General features: G+C 41.9%; 1 protein-coding gene across 1 annotated transcript in view; it reads right to left on the bottom strand.

Moving 5' to 3' along the window:
- Positions 1-10,638, bottom strand: part of CPT1B (carnitine palmitoyltransferase 1B) — a 64,568-nt gene extending 53,930 nt beyond the window's left edge. The window contains exons 1-4 of the mRNA XM_073579315.1: positions 10,474-10,638; positions 7,532-7,680; positions 6,258-6,397; positions 2,041-2,212 (exon numbers count right to left, since the gene is read on the bottom strand). Coding sequence (XP_073435416.1) covers positions 2,041-2,212; positions 6,258-6,397; positions 7,532-7,672 — 453 coding nt within the window. The 5' untranslated portion in view covers positions 7,673-7,680; positions 10,474-10,638. The remainder of the gene's footprint in view (positions 1-2,040; positions 2,213-6,257; positions 6,398-7,531; positions 7,681-10,473) is intronic.
- Positions 10,639-15,607: the final 4,969 nt, after the last annotated feature.

The following is a 15,607-nucleotide window of genomic DNA, read 5'->3' as shown; positions in this document are numbered from 1 at the left end:
ACATCCGCACAATCTTGCGTTGAAATCTCTTGTCAATTTTTCTTTTCCGTCCACATCTAGGGAGGTTAACCACAGTGCCATGGGCTTTAAACTTCTTGATGACACTGCGCACGGTAGACATAGGAACATTCAGGTCTTTGGTGATGGACTTGTAGCCTTGAGATTGCTCATGCTTCCTCACAATTTGGTTTCTCAAGTCCTCAGACAGTTCTTTGGTCTTCTTTCTTTTCTCCATGCTCAATGTGGTACACACAAGGACACAGGACAGAGGTTGAGTCAACTTTAATCCATGTCGACTGGCTGCAAGTGTGATTTAGTTATTGCCAACACCTGTTAGGTGCCACAGGTAAGTTACAGGTGTTGTTAATTACACAAATTAGAGAAGCATCACATGATTTTTCGAACAGTGCCAATACTTTTGTCCCCCCTCTTTTATGTTTGGTATGGAATTATATCCAATTTGGCTTTAGGACAATTCTTTTTGTGTTTTTTCATTTAAGACAAATTAAATGAAGATAATAATACCAAAGAATTTGTGCTTGCAATCATTTTCAGGAAGAAACTGAGTATTATCTGACAGAATTGCAGGGGTGTCAATAATTTTGGCCACAACTGTATGAGATTTTGATTAGTTTTTATTATTTACATTTCTGGTTTCTGATTTTTTTTTTTCGTTAAAGCATTTACAGATCAAGTTAATTAATTTTATATTTTAATAGTTCCGACTTTTATGAACATGATGACAATAAATACTTTTTTTGTATTACTTCTTTATGGGAGTGATTCAAACTTTCATATATTTTTATTTTTTTAAACCCTTTCTTATTTTCTTACTAGATTTTTTTAGTCCTCTTGTGACACTTGAACCTGCGATCAATCAGTATATAGTGTAAATCCCAGTTTCCTCTGAAGCTCAGAATACCTTCGTTAGATCCCTGGCAGCAAAAGTAATCCATTGGCACCCCACGATTGTGTCACAGGGCGCCAATGGGAGCCGCTAAGCACAGGAGAGGCACACATTCCATTTAAATGCCGCTGTCAAAAATTGACAGTGGCGTATAAATGGCAAACAGCCTCAACCGGATCTCATCTCTGTCCACGTCTGTTACAGACTGCCGCATGTGAAGGGAACTCATCTCCTGAGTCCCCTAGACATGTGATCACCCCCACAATCACATACATGTACTTCATATTGCATTAAGGGGTTAAACTGTAAGTCCACCTTTATAGTTTTCTTTATATGATGCAGCTCTTTAAACAACCGGCACATCATTCAGTGTCTGAGTCCAGAGACCCCATCTATCGCAAAAACCAGAGCGGAGAAGTAATCAACTCCTAGCTAATCCCACACATAATGCTGTAAGGGAAAATAACAAGTCTGTGGGTCTGTACATCATGGTGCACACTCTTATGCGGGAGCTCAGTGATTCTGGAGCACATGTGTTTTGAGCGATCCATGGCAGTCTCACAACCTAGGCTAACATAGAGCTGCAGGGCTTCATTATATAAAAAAAAAAATACAATGATGTAGTTTTAGTTAAACTTTAAACCTAAACACATACACAATAATAAAAAAGGTCCCAGCAATTCCTTGCTTAATAGATCACTCCCCGATTTCCAAGTTATTTCATCTGCACAGGACAAACCTAATTTTCTGATCACTGGCGATCCTAAGAGACATGCGCATAATGGACCTCCACTCTATTCATTGTCTGTGAGACTGCCAGAAATAGTAGAGCGCTAATATCTCCAGCAAAGACCCCCGGTCCGCAATTTTCAGAATTGCAAGATAGTAAGCTATTCCTTATCCTCTGGATATTTGGCATGAGTGCTGTGTTTAGGGAGCTTAGTGATTGTCATTATTTCCGGTCCCTGACAGTACAAGATCAGGCTGCCAGACTGACAGCTCAATCATGGCCATAGCACTTCACATAATAGCTCACAATGTCATCTAAATAGCACAGACATTTTTTGCAATTAAACCTCTTAATTTCTGCAATGTGGGTTAAAAAAATTATTTTTTAAGTACAAAAGACTTACTCCCCAGACTTTGGTTTTTAAACTCCTTTTTCCATGTGGCTCAAACATCCAACCATGGTAGGAAAGAAGGATACGCAGAACTTGACGGTAGATAAGGATCCCAGAGACCCAAACTCCTGATGAGAATATAACAGCGCTTGTCACAGTTCTGGACACAGGAGAAACTACAGATCTATATCAGACAGATGGAAAAATGGAGAGACAGAGAACACTGTGATAAATGCATACAGAGCAATAATAATAAATTTTATTTTTTATAGCGCTGACAAAACGTAAAGCAAATCTTTCTAAGAAAAACCTATAGCAATGTCCACCATGTATTACTTTAAAGAACAAGTCATTTTAACATTTACTTCTTAGGGATATAAAATAGTCACCGCACTATATTGAGGCAAAGAGGACAATACCTATGTACGCTGACTAAATCAATTGTACATAAACAGAAGCTAAACACTAGGGTTAGTTCTGCACTTACTTGTACTGTCGTTGGTGGTAGAGTGTACCGTGAATCCTGGATGACCGTTAGTGCCGGAGTAGAGTTAGTAGCTGCTAGGAGAAGTATGGTATGCAGTGGGCCCCTCGTGGTAGAATGAGAGGTGCCAGAGGCTGGCGATTGCACGAGCGTTCTTCCATGAAAATGATCCTCCTGGATCCTCTTTCCTGTGCGGGGAGAAGCGCCGGCTACTGGCGTGCTCCAACTGGTAGCAACGCCAAGGCTGTGGCGCAGTTAGTGGGGGGCATGGCAAATCGTGACGCCACGGAACTATCGGACGGGTGCGCGAAGAGATCAACTACCAACGGGTTTCAAAGGATACAATCCTTCTTCATCAGGGCTAACCCCTTCATGCACACTACTCCGGCACTAACAGTCATCCAGGACTCATGGTACACTATGCCACCGACAGTACAAGTAAGTGCTGAACTAACCCTAGTGTTTAGCGTCTGTTTATGTGCAATTTATTTATTCAGCTTACATAGGTATTGTCCTCTTAATCTCATTATAGTGTGGTGATTATTTTATATTCCTTATACCTACAGACAGGAGCCCACAAAGAACCTGTTAATCACCAGCAGCTTTTAATTCCCTATCCTCTCTCCCTCCCCACCTCTCTTTTGTGGAGCACCAGTGTGTTTTTTCCATAAGTTTTACTTCTTATGTCATGATCCAGCGTGGATCTGACAGTTTAAATGGATAAGTTGAACTTTTTTTTTCCTTTGGCTAGGTGCCAAAGTGATGTGATTGCCCCCGGTGGCCATTAGAATTATTACACGTGGTGTTTCATTCTAAGTTGCCCGGTGGTGGTGAGTGGTATCACACCTTAGTTTTAGGGATATTGTGCACACAATTACAAATCAGGTGTTAAGCTCTATAAAAGGGAGCCAGGTGGGTTCAGTCACTGTTGGTGATATTGATTGTGTCAGTCATTCACAAGGAAGCCTGGGTGAATGAAGGAGCTGAACATGAGTCCTGCGCAGCCCAGCCAGAGGGGACGAGTGGCAGCTAGGTGGCCTGCAAGAAGGGCTGGCATGGCGTGGTGGAGTCACAGTTTATGGTGAAGGCAGGAGGTGTTTGCTTGGCTTGGTGGAGTGGCGACGATGGTGAGAGTTGCACTCACCATGCTGGACCTGGCTGTTGAGAGCTGGACTCAAGCATGCTTGACTTTTTGGGCAGAAGCTGAACTCATCATTGGGACTCTGTTACTGGACTGCTGCAATTGGTGGTGGACTCTGCTCCAAGGCTGCACTATGGTGAAGGATCCAGTTATGGTGATGGATCCGGGTGGAGGAGAAGATGCACGCAGGTGGTGGGGTCTGTTGCTAGGAGTGTACGCAACAGAGCAAAGCTAAGTGGTGTTTCCCCTGTATTGTCATCTTTCCTCATGTGTGTTTTAGTGCAATGGTGGGATTAGTTTCCGCACCAACCAATTCCCTAGTGAGGGTTTAGGGTCAGGGCGAGCTAGGGTTTTTAGGTTCCTGTTGCGCGCCCGGTGCGGAACCGGCATAGGGAACGTTAGGAGTGCAGGGACACTGGCTCAGGGGAGCTCAGGAGGTCTCCACTTCCCTATTCCCTATCGCAGGGCCCACCATTGTTAATGTTTCCCAGGTTTCCCTTATTGTTTAAATTCGCCTTACTGGAGGCGGGGTTTCCAGACTTGTATATACATGTAATGTCTAAATTCGCCAGTTGGAGGCGGTGTATCCAGCTGCACGTGTTTATTGTTTAAATTCGCCCCACTGGAGGCGGTGTATCCAGGGTCGCGTGCGTCACGTGGGTTCGCCTTGCGGTGCTCGCTGCGTCCAGACACGCGTGACCGTGACATCTTAAATCTTTGTAACTTTTTTTTTCCTGAATTGATCTTTACCAAAAATCTGCATTCAGTTAAGTCATGCTTTCTCATTACTGATATAGAAGATGACAGCTATGGTGGTGAGAGGGAGGGAGGAATCCTATCTCATTAAAGAGAAAATCTGTGTTCACTAAATACTGTACAGATTTTACCCATAAATTGACATTTTTGAGAACATAATGATCAGTTCAGGAGGAGAAAAAAAACAGATTTCTCCGATAAGATATAATGGAATGTTTATTATTTTCATGTGAACTATTGATGTATGAAAAAATTAAAACAGATATTCTTTAAATGAACTTTTTCTCAAAGTAATGTCACAAGCTCATCAAGAAAACTGACACCAAACACTGAAAGAACAAGGGAGTGACAAAAAGCTGTTTTGATAATAAGAGCTGATCACTGAAGAAGCAAAGAGGCAAAACAGCCAGATCACATGACTTTCGACTTTCCAGTGACGCTAATACATGTACTGTATATATAATTAACTACTAACCATAGTAACCATAATTGAAAGATAATCACTAAGAAATTATTCCTCTAACTATATTCTAAGAAAAATAGTTTACTTATTGTTTACTATCTTTGACATGTTACTGGTTACATTTAGTTAATAACATTACATTGAGCTTCAGTCTACAATCTTCATTCCTTATCAGACTCCCTGATGAGCACTTTGCAGTCAGATGGTCTATATCTACAAAGGGTGGTACTGCTACCTTGATTAGCTCATATTATGTGGTGTTTCAAGTTTATGAACCCTTCAAAATTTTAAATATTTATGCATAAACTTGACCTAAAACTACTGCAGACTTATCGGTTTGGACAGGAAAACCCCTTTAAGGCCAGCCTTGAGACCAACAGATTGCGTTAGTGGCATACGAATTCAGAAAGGGAGTTACCTTGTACTAGCAACAAAGTTGTATAACAATGCCAGTCATTTAAATGATTGGTTGTCCATATACATAGGATGAAAGTTCACTGTTTTAAGGGCCTCCACTACAATGTAATAGAATGGCCCCTGTCACATAATTCAAACTGCAGCACCTGGTCACATGTCAGGACAGTCTGCAGTCTGAAAAAACATTGCTACTGAGACCTGTGTCTGAACTGACAGAGAAACTGTATCATACACATAGGTACCTCTGTAAGCAGAGGGGAAGTGTGTGACAGGAGTAGAAATAAATCTTTTCCTTAGCTAACTGATCACAGAGAACTAATGTTGGAGAAAAAAATCCTTTATGCTCAACTCAGTCGAGAAAATGTTTTCTCTTCTATCACAGACTTCTCATGCATCTTCAGTAGGTGTCCTTATAATACAGATCCTCTGTCCACTGAGATACACTTCTCAGGAACTGTGCTTCTTTATCTATACTGTTGCACATGGTGCTTTGTGTCTGTAAAGCTATGTGCACACAGCCTTTTTTTTTCAGGTAGATTTTGACCGGAATCCGAGTGGAAAAGTGCAGCAAAAAGTTATCATAATGCCCATCAATGTCAACATTGCATGTTCTACCTTATGTTACTTCTTTTAACCACTTCAAGGTTTGGAATTGATAATTCTTCCTGGCGAAAACAACATTTTCTTGTGCTAGAGTCTTAGAGACTTGGTGTACACATAGCCTAACACAAGCTGGTAGGAGCCCCTAAGCCCCTTTGTCAGCACAGATTTTCCATGAGCTCTTATAAGCAGCACACTTTGTTCTCGCCAGATACAAAACTTGTACTTGGACAAGAAACACTTTAATGAGTAATTTAGGTCGCATAAAAATCCTATTCACAATGTACAGTTTAGAAATGGAACATATTGGTGGAAAATGTGTTTTTATTATTGTAAATATTGTCATCTGCTGCGCTACGGCGACTTACTGTCCAGGTAAGAGGTTACTGATCTTGGTAATGAGTCCGAATGATATATCCACTTTCCCATATAAAGAGCCAAGTGTAACTGCTACAACAGCAAACCATGTGGAAGGGCTGGCAGGATACACCCCACTAAGTACAGAGCTCTGTCATAAAGAAACAAAGAGAAATTCTTAAAGAGTTTTAGTTAGTAGTGTAAAAGACATAGGAGCTGCTGCCTGACATTGTGCAGACTTTTTACATTGCTTACCAGTGTACAGGGTGGGACATTTATATGGATACACCTAAATAAAATGGGAATGGTTGGGGATATCAACTTCCTGTTTGTGGCACATTAGTATATGGGAGGGGGAAAACTTTTCAAGATGGGTGGTAACCATGGTGGCCATTTTGAAGTCAGCCATTTTGGATCCAACTTTATTTTTTCCAATGGGAAGAGGGTCATGTGACACATCAAACTCATTGAGAATTTCACAAGAAAAACAATGGTGTGCTTGGTTTTAATGTAACTTTATTCTTTCATGAGTTATTTACAAGCTTCTCTTTGTTTACAGCCATTGAAATGTCGCAGAGGTTAACACTTGAGGAGTGTATAGAAATTGTGTTGATGTCTGGTGAACGCAGTACCCGGGTCATTGCAGCAGATTTCAATGCAAGACACCCTACGCAAGAAACTGTCACCATTCTCATTTTTTTTAGGTGTATCCATATAAATGGCCCACCCAAAAAGGTTTGCCTCATCATTGAACATAATGCTCTGTGTAAACTGAGGGTCCTGTTCCAATTTTTGTTTTGCCCATTCTGCAAATTCAATGTGCCGATCTGGGTCACCAACCATTCCAATTTTATTTAGGTGTATCCAAATAAATGGCCCACCCGGTACTTTTATTTCTGCCAACTATGGGCTGAATCATTAAGACATTTATGCCACAATTCTGGTGTAAAACACCTTAATAATTTGTAAAATTTGTGCGTAACTCAATGCCAACATGGGTGGCGCATGGGCAGGATGGGGCTCCAATTTTGTGGAGACTTACGCCACTTTAGTTGCCGGAGACGCACGGCACTTGTAAGATGTGCCTAGTTCAATTATGTCCCTCTTACATAGCATTAACTGATGTACAAAAAAATCATCCAGTCGTATAGAACTTTCACAAAACCGGACTCAAAAACTCATGGGGCATTAACATTATGAAGGCAGTTTGTATATCTGTGAAACCTACTCTGCCAGTATGACTTTTCATGGCAAGGTCACAGAGTAGTACACTTCACTCAGTTACCTTAAGTGTGATCAGGCGTTTTCGGCAGGCAATCAGCCCAGATAAGTAGAGATGTCGCAGAACATCACGACCCAATTGTAGATCGACTCCATCATGTGTCACAGTGAACTGGAAAGCTACAGCCTGGTGAGCTTCTGCCATCTTGTGACCTTCACAGAAGGGAAATACACATAGGGTAACACAACCCCAGAACAACGCGTTGACACTGAATGCTCATGCTAAGTTTTGTACACACAAAAAATACATATAAATTCAGCCTAAGGGATTTCTTCCGGTACACAATAGTCAGACATAGAAAAACACATGATACTCAACAAACTAACAATTCTTCTCAAATGAAAATATTCTAGAATTGGAACCTATAAAATATCTCAAATATACTGTAGCCAGGTATTTTGTTTCAGAAAACTTGTATAGTAAGAACTTCAATATGAGTGAATATGTTCGGAAACGATCATCAAATATAAATTCGGCACAAATATGGTACATTCGGATTCGTTCATCTCTAGTCCAGAGCATGAAATGCCCCCTGTGGCATGACCCAAAAGTACATACCCCTCACATAAATTATTGCCGATTCCTGACCTACTGTAGATCTATGAGAACTTAAGTGTGACATTAGAAGTTTGGAATGCTATAAATTGTACAATATTTCTCCATATTATCCTGTCACAAGAAATATTTGACAGTGTGCTCTTGGTCTGTCTACATATTCTCCATGCTACAACCACATACCCTAGCAGCAGCAGCAACAACATACTGTAACTTGCAAATCTATCCTCACATGGAAGCTTTGGATGACATCCAAGTATGTGAAAGGTTAGAGAGAAACAAGACTTGAGGTTCAAAACAGACTGGTAGAATTATGAGAAAAAAAGGTGTAAAACAGCAGAATATTACCAAAAGGAATAAATGACAAACCTATAGAAAAAGGCCAATGTACAGTTTAGATCATTGGAGGAATTAACACTTGGAGCTTTTCCATAATCCTGTAATAGATACAAGATCTCCACATTTCACTAATGTTTGGTTTTACTAAATCAATCAATAAAAACATGCACAGATTTTTTATATTAGGCCGGTGTCACACTTGCGAGAAACTCGCACGAGTCTCGCGTCTCAATACCGGGCACTGCCGCCGGCACTTGGACCAGAGCGCTCAGCAGCATAGAAATACATGCAGCCGCACACTCTGGTCCCGAGTGCTGGCGGCAGTGTCGAGTATTGAGACGCGAGACTCGTACGAGTTTCTCGCAAGTGTGACCCCGGCCTTATAGTGATGCTTTTTCTCCTCTAAAGACTTTATTTTAATTTGTGTAGAGAGAGATGAGCTCATTAACATTTATATGCCAGCTATATACTAGTTGACAACCCCCCTGCCCCCCCCAAAAAATACCAGACCAGGTCTCAAAACAAGCTACGATAACCTCTCGGAATATAATATGACCACATGGGGGTTTGGCTGCCGTAAGATGCCAGCATGTAGTATGGGTAAGGCTGGTACGTCGGCTGGGTGTGGGGTCTCTACAGCACACTCAGATGTAGGCTTTATGTGTAATTAGTGTCCCATTAACAAAGTTATGGAAAATCTATATCAGCATTGTGTTAGTGGCAAAGGGCCTCTTCTATCAATAAGGCGCAGTCATCTAAAATACAATACTCAATTGTTAAGGATGACTTTTCTGCATTAACTGGTTATTTATAAACTTTATCTAATATGACTTGAATACACTATCACTTCTTTCTGATCACTATACTTTAAGCCATTTTTGTAATTAAAATGCTATGTCAAGTCTCAAAGACTTAAAATGGTTGTCCAGGCTTGGGACAAAAGTCTGCAGACACTGTGACAGCAGACTGGCAAATCTCAATAGGGTGCGTTGTGCATGCTTTTACAATTCTCCGGTATTCCCTGTGCACGCAGGCGTCCACGTGGCCTCATGTATGTGGTTTGCTTACTTGCGTACACATGTTGACTAGATGAATTCAGCTTCTTACAATAGAAGTGAATTGAGAGAAGCCAGAGGAGACTAATTAGAAGTGACAGCAATTTTTCAAATTACATATGGGTGGCCAGCTCGCAACCGGAATATTGGAAGTCGCGACACCATGCACATTGTCACAATTCAGTCTGCAGTCATATAGGGGGACTACAGACTTGTCCCATGCCTGGACAACCCTTTTAAAGAGGTCATTAAAGAAGTTAAACTAGTTGCTGTAAATGTTATAAAAAATAAAAATGCACAATACCCCACTAGTAATATCTTCCAATGCTCCAGTACCAATGCTCTAGTGTTTTGCTATTTTCCTGGAGTGGCCATTGGATCCAATCATGGGCCTCAGTGGTCATGCGCTGTTAATTCCAGCACTAATGCCGAGGCCTGTCATTGGCTGCTGTGGTCACGTGTCACTATGGTACATCGCCATCCAAGAACATGAAAGTCCAGAGGGGACAACTTTAAAATCAAGTACTAGAGTGGCAAGGGATTTAGTAAGCGAGTTTTTTTTATTTATATATATATTTATATATATTTTAAAATTTACTACAACTGGTTTAATTTTCAGACTCTCAGAAAACCCCTTTAAGAAGACTTTAAGAACAATATCCTGCTTGTAAGGTTGTTCAGAATTTCAAACCTCATTAAAATTAGGCAATACTGAATCTAAACAATGGCAAATACCAGGAAGCTGAATATGAAGAACAAAAGGTGAAAAACTAGAGAAAGTTTCAAAGAGACATAAAAGTCCATTAACAACTAGGTCACAACTTCTCCTCCATAGAGATAGCAAAAAATGGCAAATTATGACAGCTGGCCAAGTATAATGTGTGTAGAAACTAAATAGTATAATATGACACATACAACCGCAAACAGCCAAATAGCTAAAAAAAAAAAAAGAGAAAAGTAATGTAAGGGAGAAAAGTTACAAGAAGAAGAACCCACCTGATTATCACACTTTTTCAGGGCTCCTGGAGCTCAAGCATAGAGAAGACACCCAGCTGCTGCCTTCTGTCCTCTGTGTCCTTCAGCCTCAAGAGCACTAGTATGTGTGCAAGTCCCAGCCAAAAACCAGGCAGTGTAACCTGAGACCAACACTCAGAAAGGAGCTGCTGGGTTTATACAGGCAGAAGGAAGCAGTAATATTACAGAGCTGGAACTCACTTGTCATATTCCTTGTGTACATTCTGCTGGACCCAAAACATTGCTGACGAACCTGACCTGCATTCACATAGTCTTTTTTTCCCCAAGGTGAAACCTTGCAAACCAAAGACTAACGTCATTCCTTCACATTCACGGGAAGCAAATCCCAGAGTATAACTTATTAAAAGGACAATTGGCCTAATTTCTTGCAGAAGAAAGCAGCTAAACATTATAATATCAGCCACAGTAATGACTACAGCAGTCATGATTGCACACACATAGGCAACCGTGGAAAGCAATGTGCCACCATAGACCACCATGAGCTGCTTGAGTGGTAGAAGATCCGGGCAATAGGGAAAATACATTGCTGAAAGAGAATCCATCATCAGAAAATGACCTATTGCTTAATACAGGTTTTTAGGTTACATTTTTTATAAACATTCTTTTGGCAGGTTTTCTTTCCTTACATGTACTAATTCTATTAAATATAAAAAATAGAAATCTTGCAATTTTCACATTGGCCACTGGGGCTTTTCTAGAAATAGAGATCTGATCATATCTTTTGTACTCAAGTGTCTACTGAGCATGTGCAAAGGTCATTGTGAAGGGAGAGAGAGAAAGTGTGAAACCACCTACTATGATAGGTTGATCCTGTGCCATCAGTTTTTTTTTTCTTTAAAAAACGATTTCCTAAAATAAAAAACACCCCATTTAAACAATAGGTAATTTTCTGACGTTAGCGTCCTTTTAATACTCCTGTTAACTTCTGGCACATAGAGATCACTAGCCACCAGAACTTTTGGAGGAATTTATCATTAAGACTAGAGCAATGGAAAAAGTGAATTAAAGGGAACCAGTCACATCATTGTTGAATCTATTTTTATTGAAAAAACAAGGAGACAAAGGGAACATACAAGGTAGCAAAGTTATACACCCAACTGTACAAGATCACAGTATAGACAATCTCATATAAAGTCAGCATATCTTCTGTGGTAAGAACTCGTAACTTCTCAGGGGGGTGAATGTCGGTTTATATTCAAATACGCAACCATTGTCAAGATTCAGACCGAGTGACTAGCACTATAGGTTGGTCAACTCAATTATATCAACATTCATTAAACATTTTTGCTTATATGCAATAGTACAGACTGGAGAGTTGTCCTTTCTCTCCTACTATCTTTGGTGCGTTAGTACTATAGATGGGTAGATGCAATAAAACAATAGTCGCAAACATTCATAGCGCTCTTTTTTTATGTATCAGCAGAGGTGTATTTCAGAAGAGACGAAGGAAGAATATAAGAAAAGAAAGGGAGAGGACATGAAGGAAATTAGGGTGGAACATTTAGGGGTAGTAGAATAGTAAAAGAAAAGGGGGAGGGGGGGGAAACGGGCACCAGACCTCCATGCCAGCCCCTAAGAAGCCTCCTCAACCAGTTGAGATAGTTCGGCAGTTTCCTTGAACAAGATCCAGGGATGCCATATACAAATCAGTCGGGTGTTGTCCCCTTCCATTTCAGCCGTCAGTTCCTCTATACGGAAGATATCTGCGAATTCCGACACCCATTCTGCCATAGTTGGCGGTATTGCTGCTCGCCAATGGCGTGGAATTACCATGCATGCCGTGGTGATACAGAACCTAAGAAGGCTCCGTTTCTGAGCGGATATGGGACCCGGAAGGATCGAGAGGATGGCAATTTGCGGGGAAGGGGGAACATAATCTCCAGAAATTTTGTGATAAGCCAAGAACACCTTCGTCCAGAAGGGTAGTATAGCGGAGCACTGCCACCATATATGAAATAGTGTGCCTCTCTCGTTTCCACACCGCCAACAGGTGTCGTCTACTGACGGAAAAATAGACTTTAGTCTAACGGGGGACAGATACCATCTGGTCAGTATCTTAAAGTTTTTCTCCTGTGCGCCCCCAGCCGGGGACATTTTGTGTGTTAAAAGGTAAGCTTTGTCAAGGTCCTCAGCAGAGAATTTACATCCCATCTCCTCTTCCCATGCCCGGATGTAACTCGGGATCACCTCCGAGTCCCCATCGTGGAATTCTTTATATAAAAGAGAAATCAAATGAGAGGGAGGGTCTTGCTGCTGTAATAAATTTTCCATTCTTGTCATGGGGGGGCAAGAAGTGCAGTCAACCATATGTCCTTGGATAAATGACTTCAGCTGATTGTATTCCATCCAGGAGAGCCCCCCAGTGGGAAATTGTTCCCGTAGGGTCTCCAAAGATGGAATATCTCCTCCCATCAGTACCTGTCCTAGACGTAAGTCAGAACTGATATGCCAACCTAAAAATCGATCCCTGAAATGGCCAGGAGGAAAGTCTGGGTTGCCAAAAATTGGTGTCAACGGATTCAAGACGCTAATCAGCTTCTTTTTAATTTTTATGTGATTCCAGTGTCGTAATGTCTCTCACGCTAAAATGCCCGTGGATCCCTCAGAGTCGTTTGCAGTAAGGTCATAGCATCGAATCCAAGGAAGATGTCGCAAAGGGATGTTAAAGGATGTCTGTTCCAATTGAACCCATTGTTTAGAACGGTGGCCAAATTGCCAGTCGAATAGGCGTGCTAGTATGGAGGCCCTATGGTAAAGTTCCAAGTCAGGGAGGCCCGCACCGCCTCTGGACTTCGGAGTAGTCAGACTGGTGTACTTTAAACGGGGCTTAGAAGTCTGCCAAAAAAATCGAATCAGTGCGGATCTAATGGTTTGGAAGAATGCCCTCGGTGGTGCAATCAGGACCGCTTGAAACAGGTATAAAAATCTGGCAAGAACATCCATCTTAAAGGAGTTCATCCTACCAAACCACAAGATGTTCTTTCGTCCGTACTCTCTCAAGCGCCTCAGGGTCGATTCCAAGAGGGGCAAATAATTGAATTTGTAAAGGTCAGTCATGTCGGTAGGGATTTGAATGCCCAAATATTGAATAGCTTCAGCTTTCCAACGAAAGGGGAAGTTCCCCATTGTTATCATAAGCTCTGCTTGTCCTAGGGATATATTAAGGGCTTCAGTTTTCTGAAAATTAATTTTAAAATTACTGACTGCACCATATTTTTGAAACTCCACCATCAACGATGGAAGGGAAATGTGCGGCTGAGATACATACAGTAGGAGGTAATCTGCGTAAAGAGAGACCTTATAATGAACATGGTCCACCCATAGACCGTGCACACTGGGGTTCCCCCTAATTGCTACCGCCAAATGTTCCATAACTACCGTGTATAGAAGGGGCGATAAAGGGCATCCCTGTCGTGTGCCGTTCCCGATGGTTATAGGATCTGACAGTGCACCATTGACCCTAACCCTCGCCGAAGGGCCGGAATATAGAGCCGCAATCCTGTGTAGGGAACGGCTCCCCAGGTCTATCTGTCATAAGGCCGAAAACATGAATCCCCAGTGTACACGGTCAAAGGCTTTCTCCACGTCGATCGACAGCAGAGCCATCGGTTTGTGTTTTGATTTAGCATGTGCAGTCAGAATAAAGGTTTTGCCTATGCCGTCTCTCGCTTCCCTCCCCCCGTACAAACCCCACCTGATCCAAATGCACAACCAAAGGTAGAAGGGGAGCTAGTCGGTTAGCTAAAATTTTTGCGTAAAGTTTTAAATCTACGTTAATGAGTGATATTGGGCGATAATTAGTCACCACCGTAGGATCCCTCCCTGGTTTTGGTATTACTGTAATGAAAGCCTCTAAGGATTGTGGGACAAACGGGGCATCGCTTGCGATGGAGTTAAAGACCTGTGTCATAATGGGATTAAGTTCCTCTCGAAACATCTTGTAGAAATGAGGGGAGAAGCCGTTCGGTCCCGGACTTTTACCAGCCGGGGTGTTCCGGATGACCTCGTCAATCTCCTCAGTTGTAAAATCAGTTTCCAATGGTTCCGTTAGATCTGTGGTCAATATCTTGAGGGCGGTGTCATGTATATAAGATTCTATTTGTGGTTGGGGGTCTAGGGGCGGCTGAGGGGGACCGTCTCCTTTAATATTGTATAATGTATGGTAATAACGTCGCATTATGTCAAGAATTTCGGTTGCATTCTACGTCGCCTGACCACGATGCTTCTGAAGGGATGGGATGTATGTGGTCGGACAACGTGGGTGTAGAAATCTAGCTAGCAAGCGTCCACATTTATTAGCTTGGCCGTATAATAAACTTTTAAAGTGATTTCTATGATGACGGGACTTCTCATTTAGCAGGGACTTCAGGTCATCTCTACATTTGATCAAGTCAGTCTGCGTCTCCACCCTCAAGTCGTTCTTATGGTTTGCCTCCAGAGTTAATATTTTTCCGTGAGATCAGTAATTTCCCTGTTTTTCATTTGTTTCAGGCGGTAGCCATGTTTAGTAAGGACGCATTTAAGGGTTTCCCATTTGATAGGCATAGCAGTGGCGTCGTGTGCGTGAACTTGTAAAAATGTCGCTATGGTAGCTTTAACGTCAGCTACGCATGTAGGGTCTTTTAAAAGATTATCATTCAGTCTCCACGTCCACTGGCGCGTCCCCGAGTCAGGAGGGCTGATGTCCAAAAAGACTGCAGCATGATCCGACCACAGGAAACTCCCAATGGACTGTTTCGGGTCCCAAGCCAACACGCAATGACTAAGAAGAAAGAAATCTATTCTGCCATATGAGTTATGTGGCGTGGAGAAGAACGTATAATCCTTCATGTTGGGGTTAAGGAGCCTCCAAACATAAGACGTAGGTCATAAGGGTCTCTTTTCAAAGAGGTCATTTGACGAAGAGAGAGGTAAGACCTTGCCACTGTGGAATCCAACGTCGGGTTAAGAGACAGATTAAAGTCTCCCCCAAGTATAACAACCCCTTCAGCGAAATCAGCTACGGTCTTCAAAAAAGACCTAGCAGCTTGAATTTGGTCTCGGCTGGGGGCGTACCAACCCGCTATAGTATATGTTGCTGAAAAAATCTGGATTT

The sequence above is a fragment of the Dendrobates tinctorius genome, unplaced genomic scaffold (genome assembly GCF_039654945.1).
Source record: "Dendrobates tinctorius isolate UK_male_01 unplaced genomic scaffold, ASM3965494v1 ptg000062l, whole genome shotgun sequence".
Classification (NCBI taxonomy): Eukaryota; Metazoa; Chordata; class Amphibia; order Anura; family Dendrobatidae; genus Dendrobates; species Dendrobates tinctorius.
Note: the sequence above shows the minus strand (reverse complement) of the source record. Positions and strands in the feature narration are given on the sequence as shown.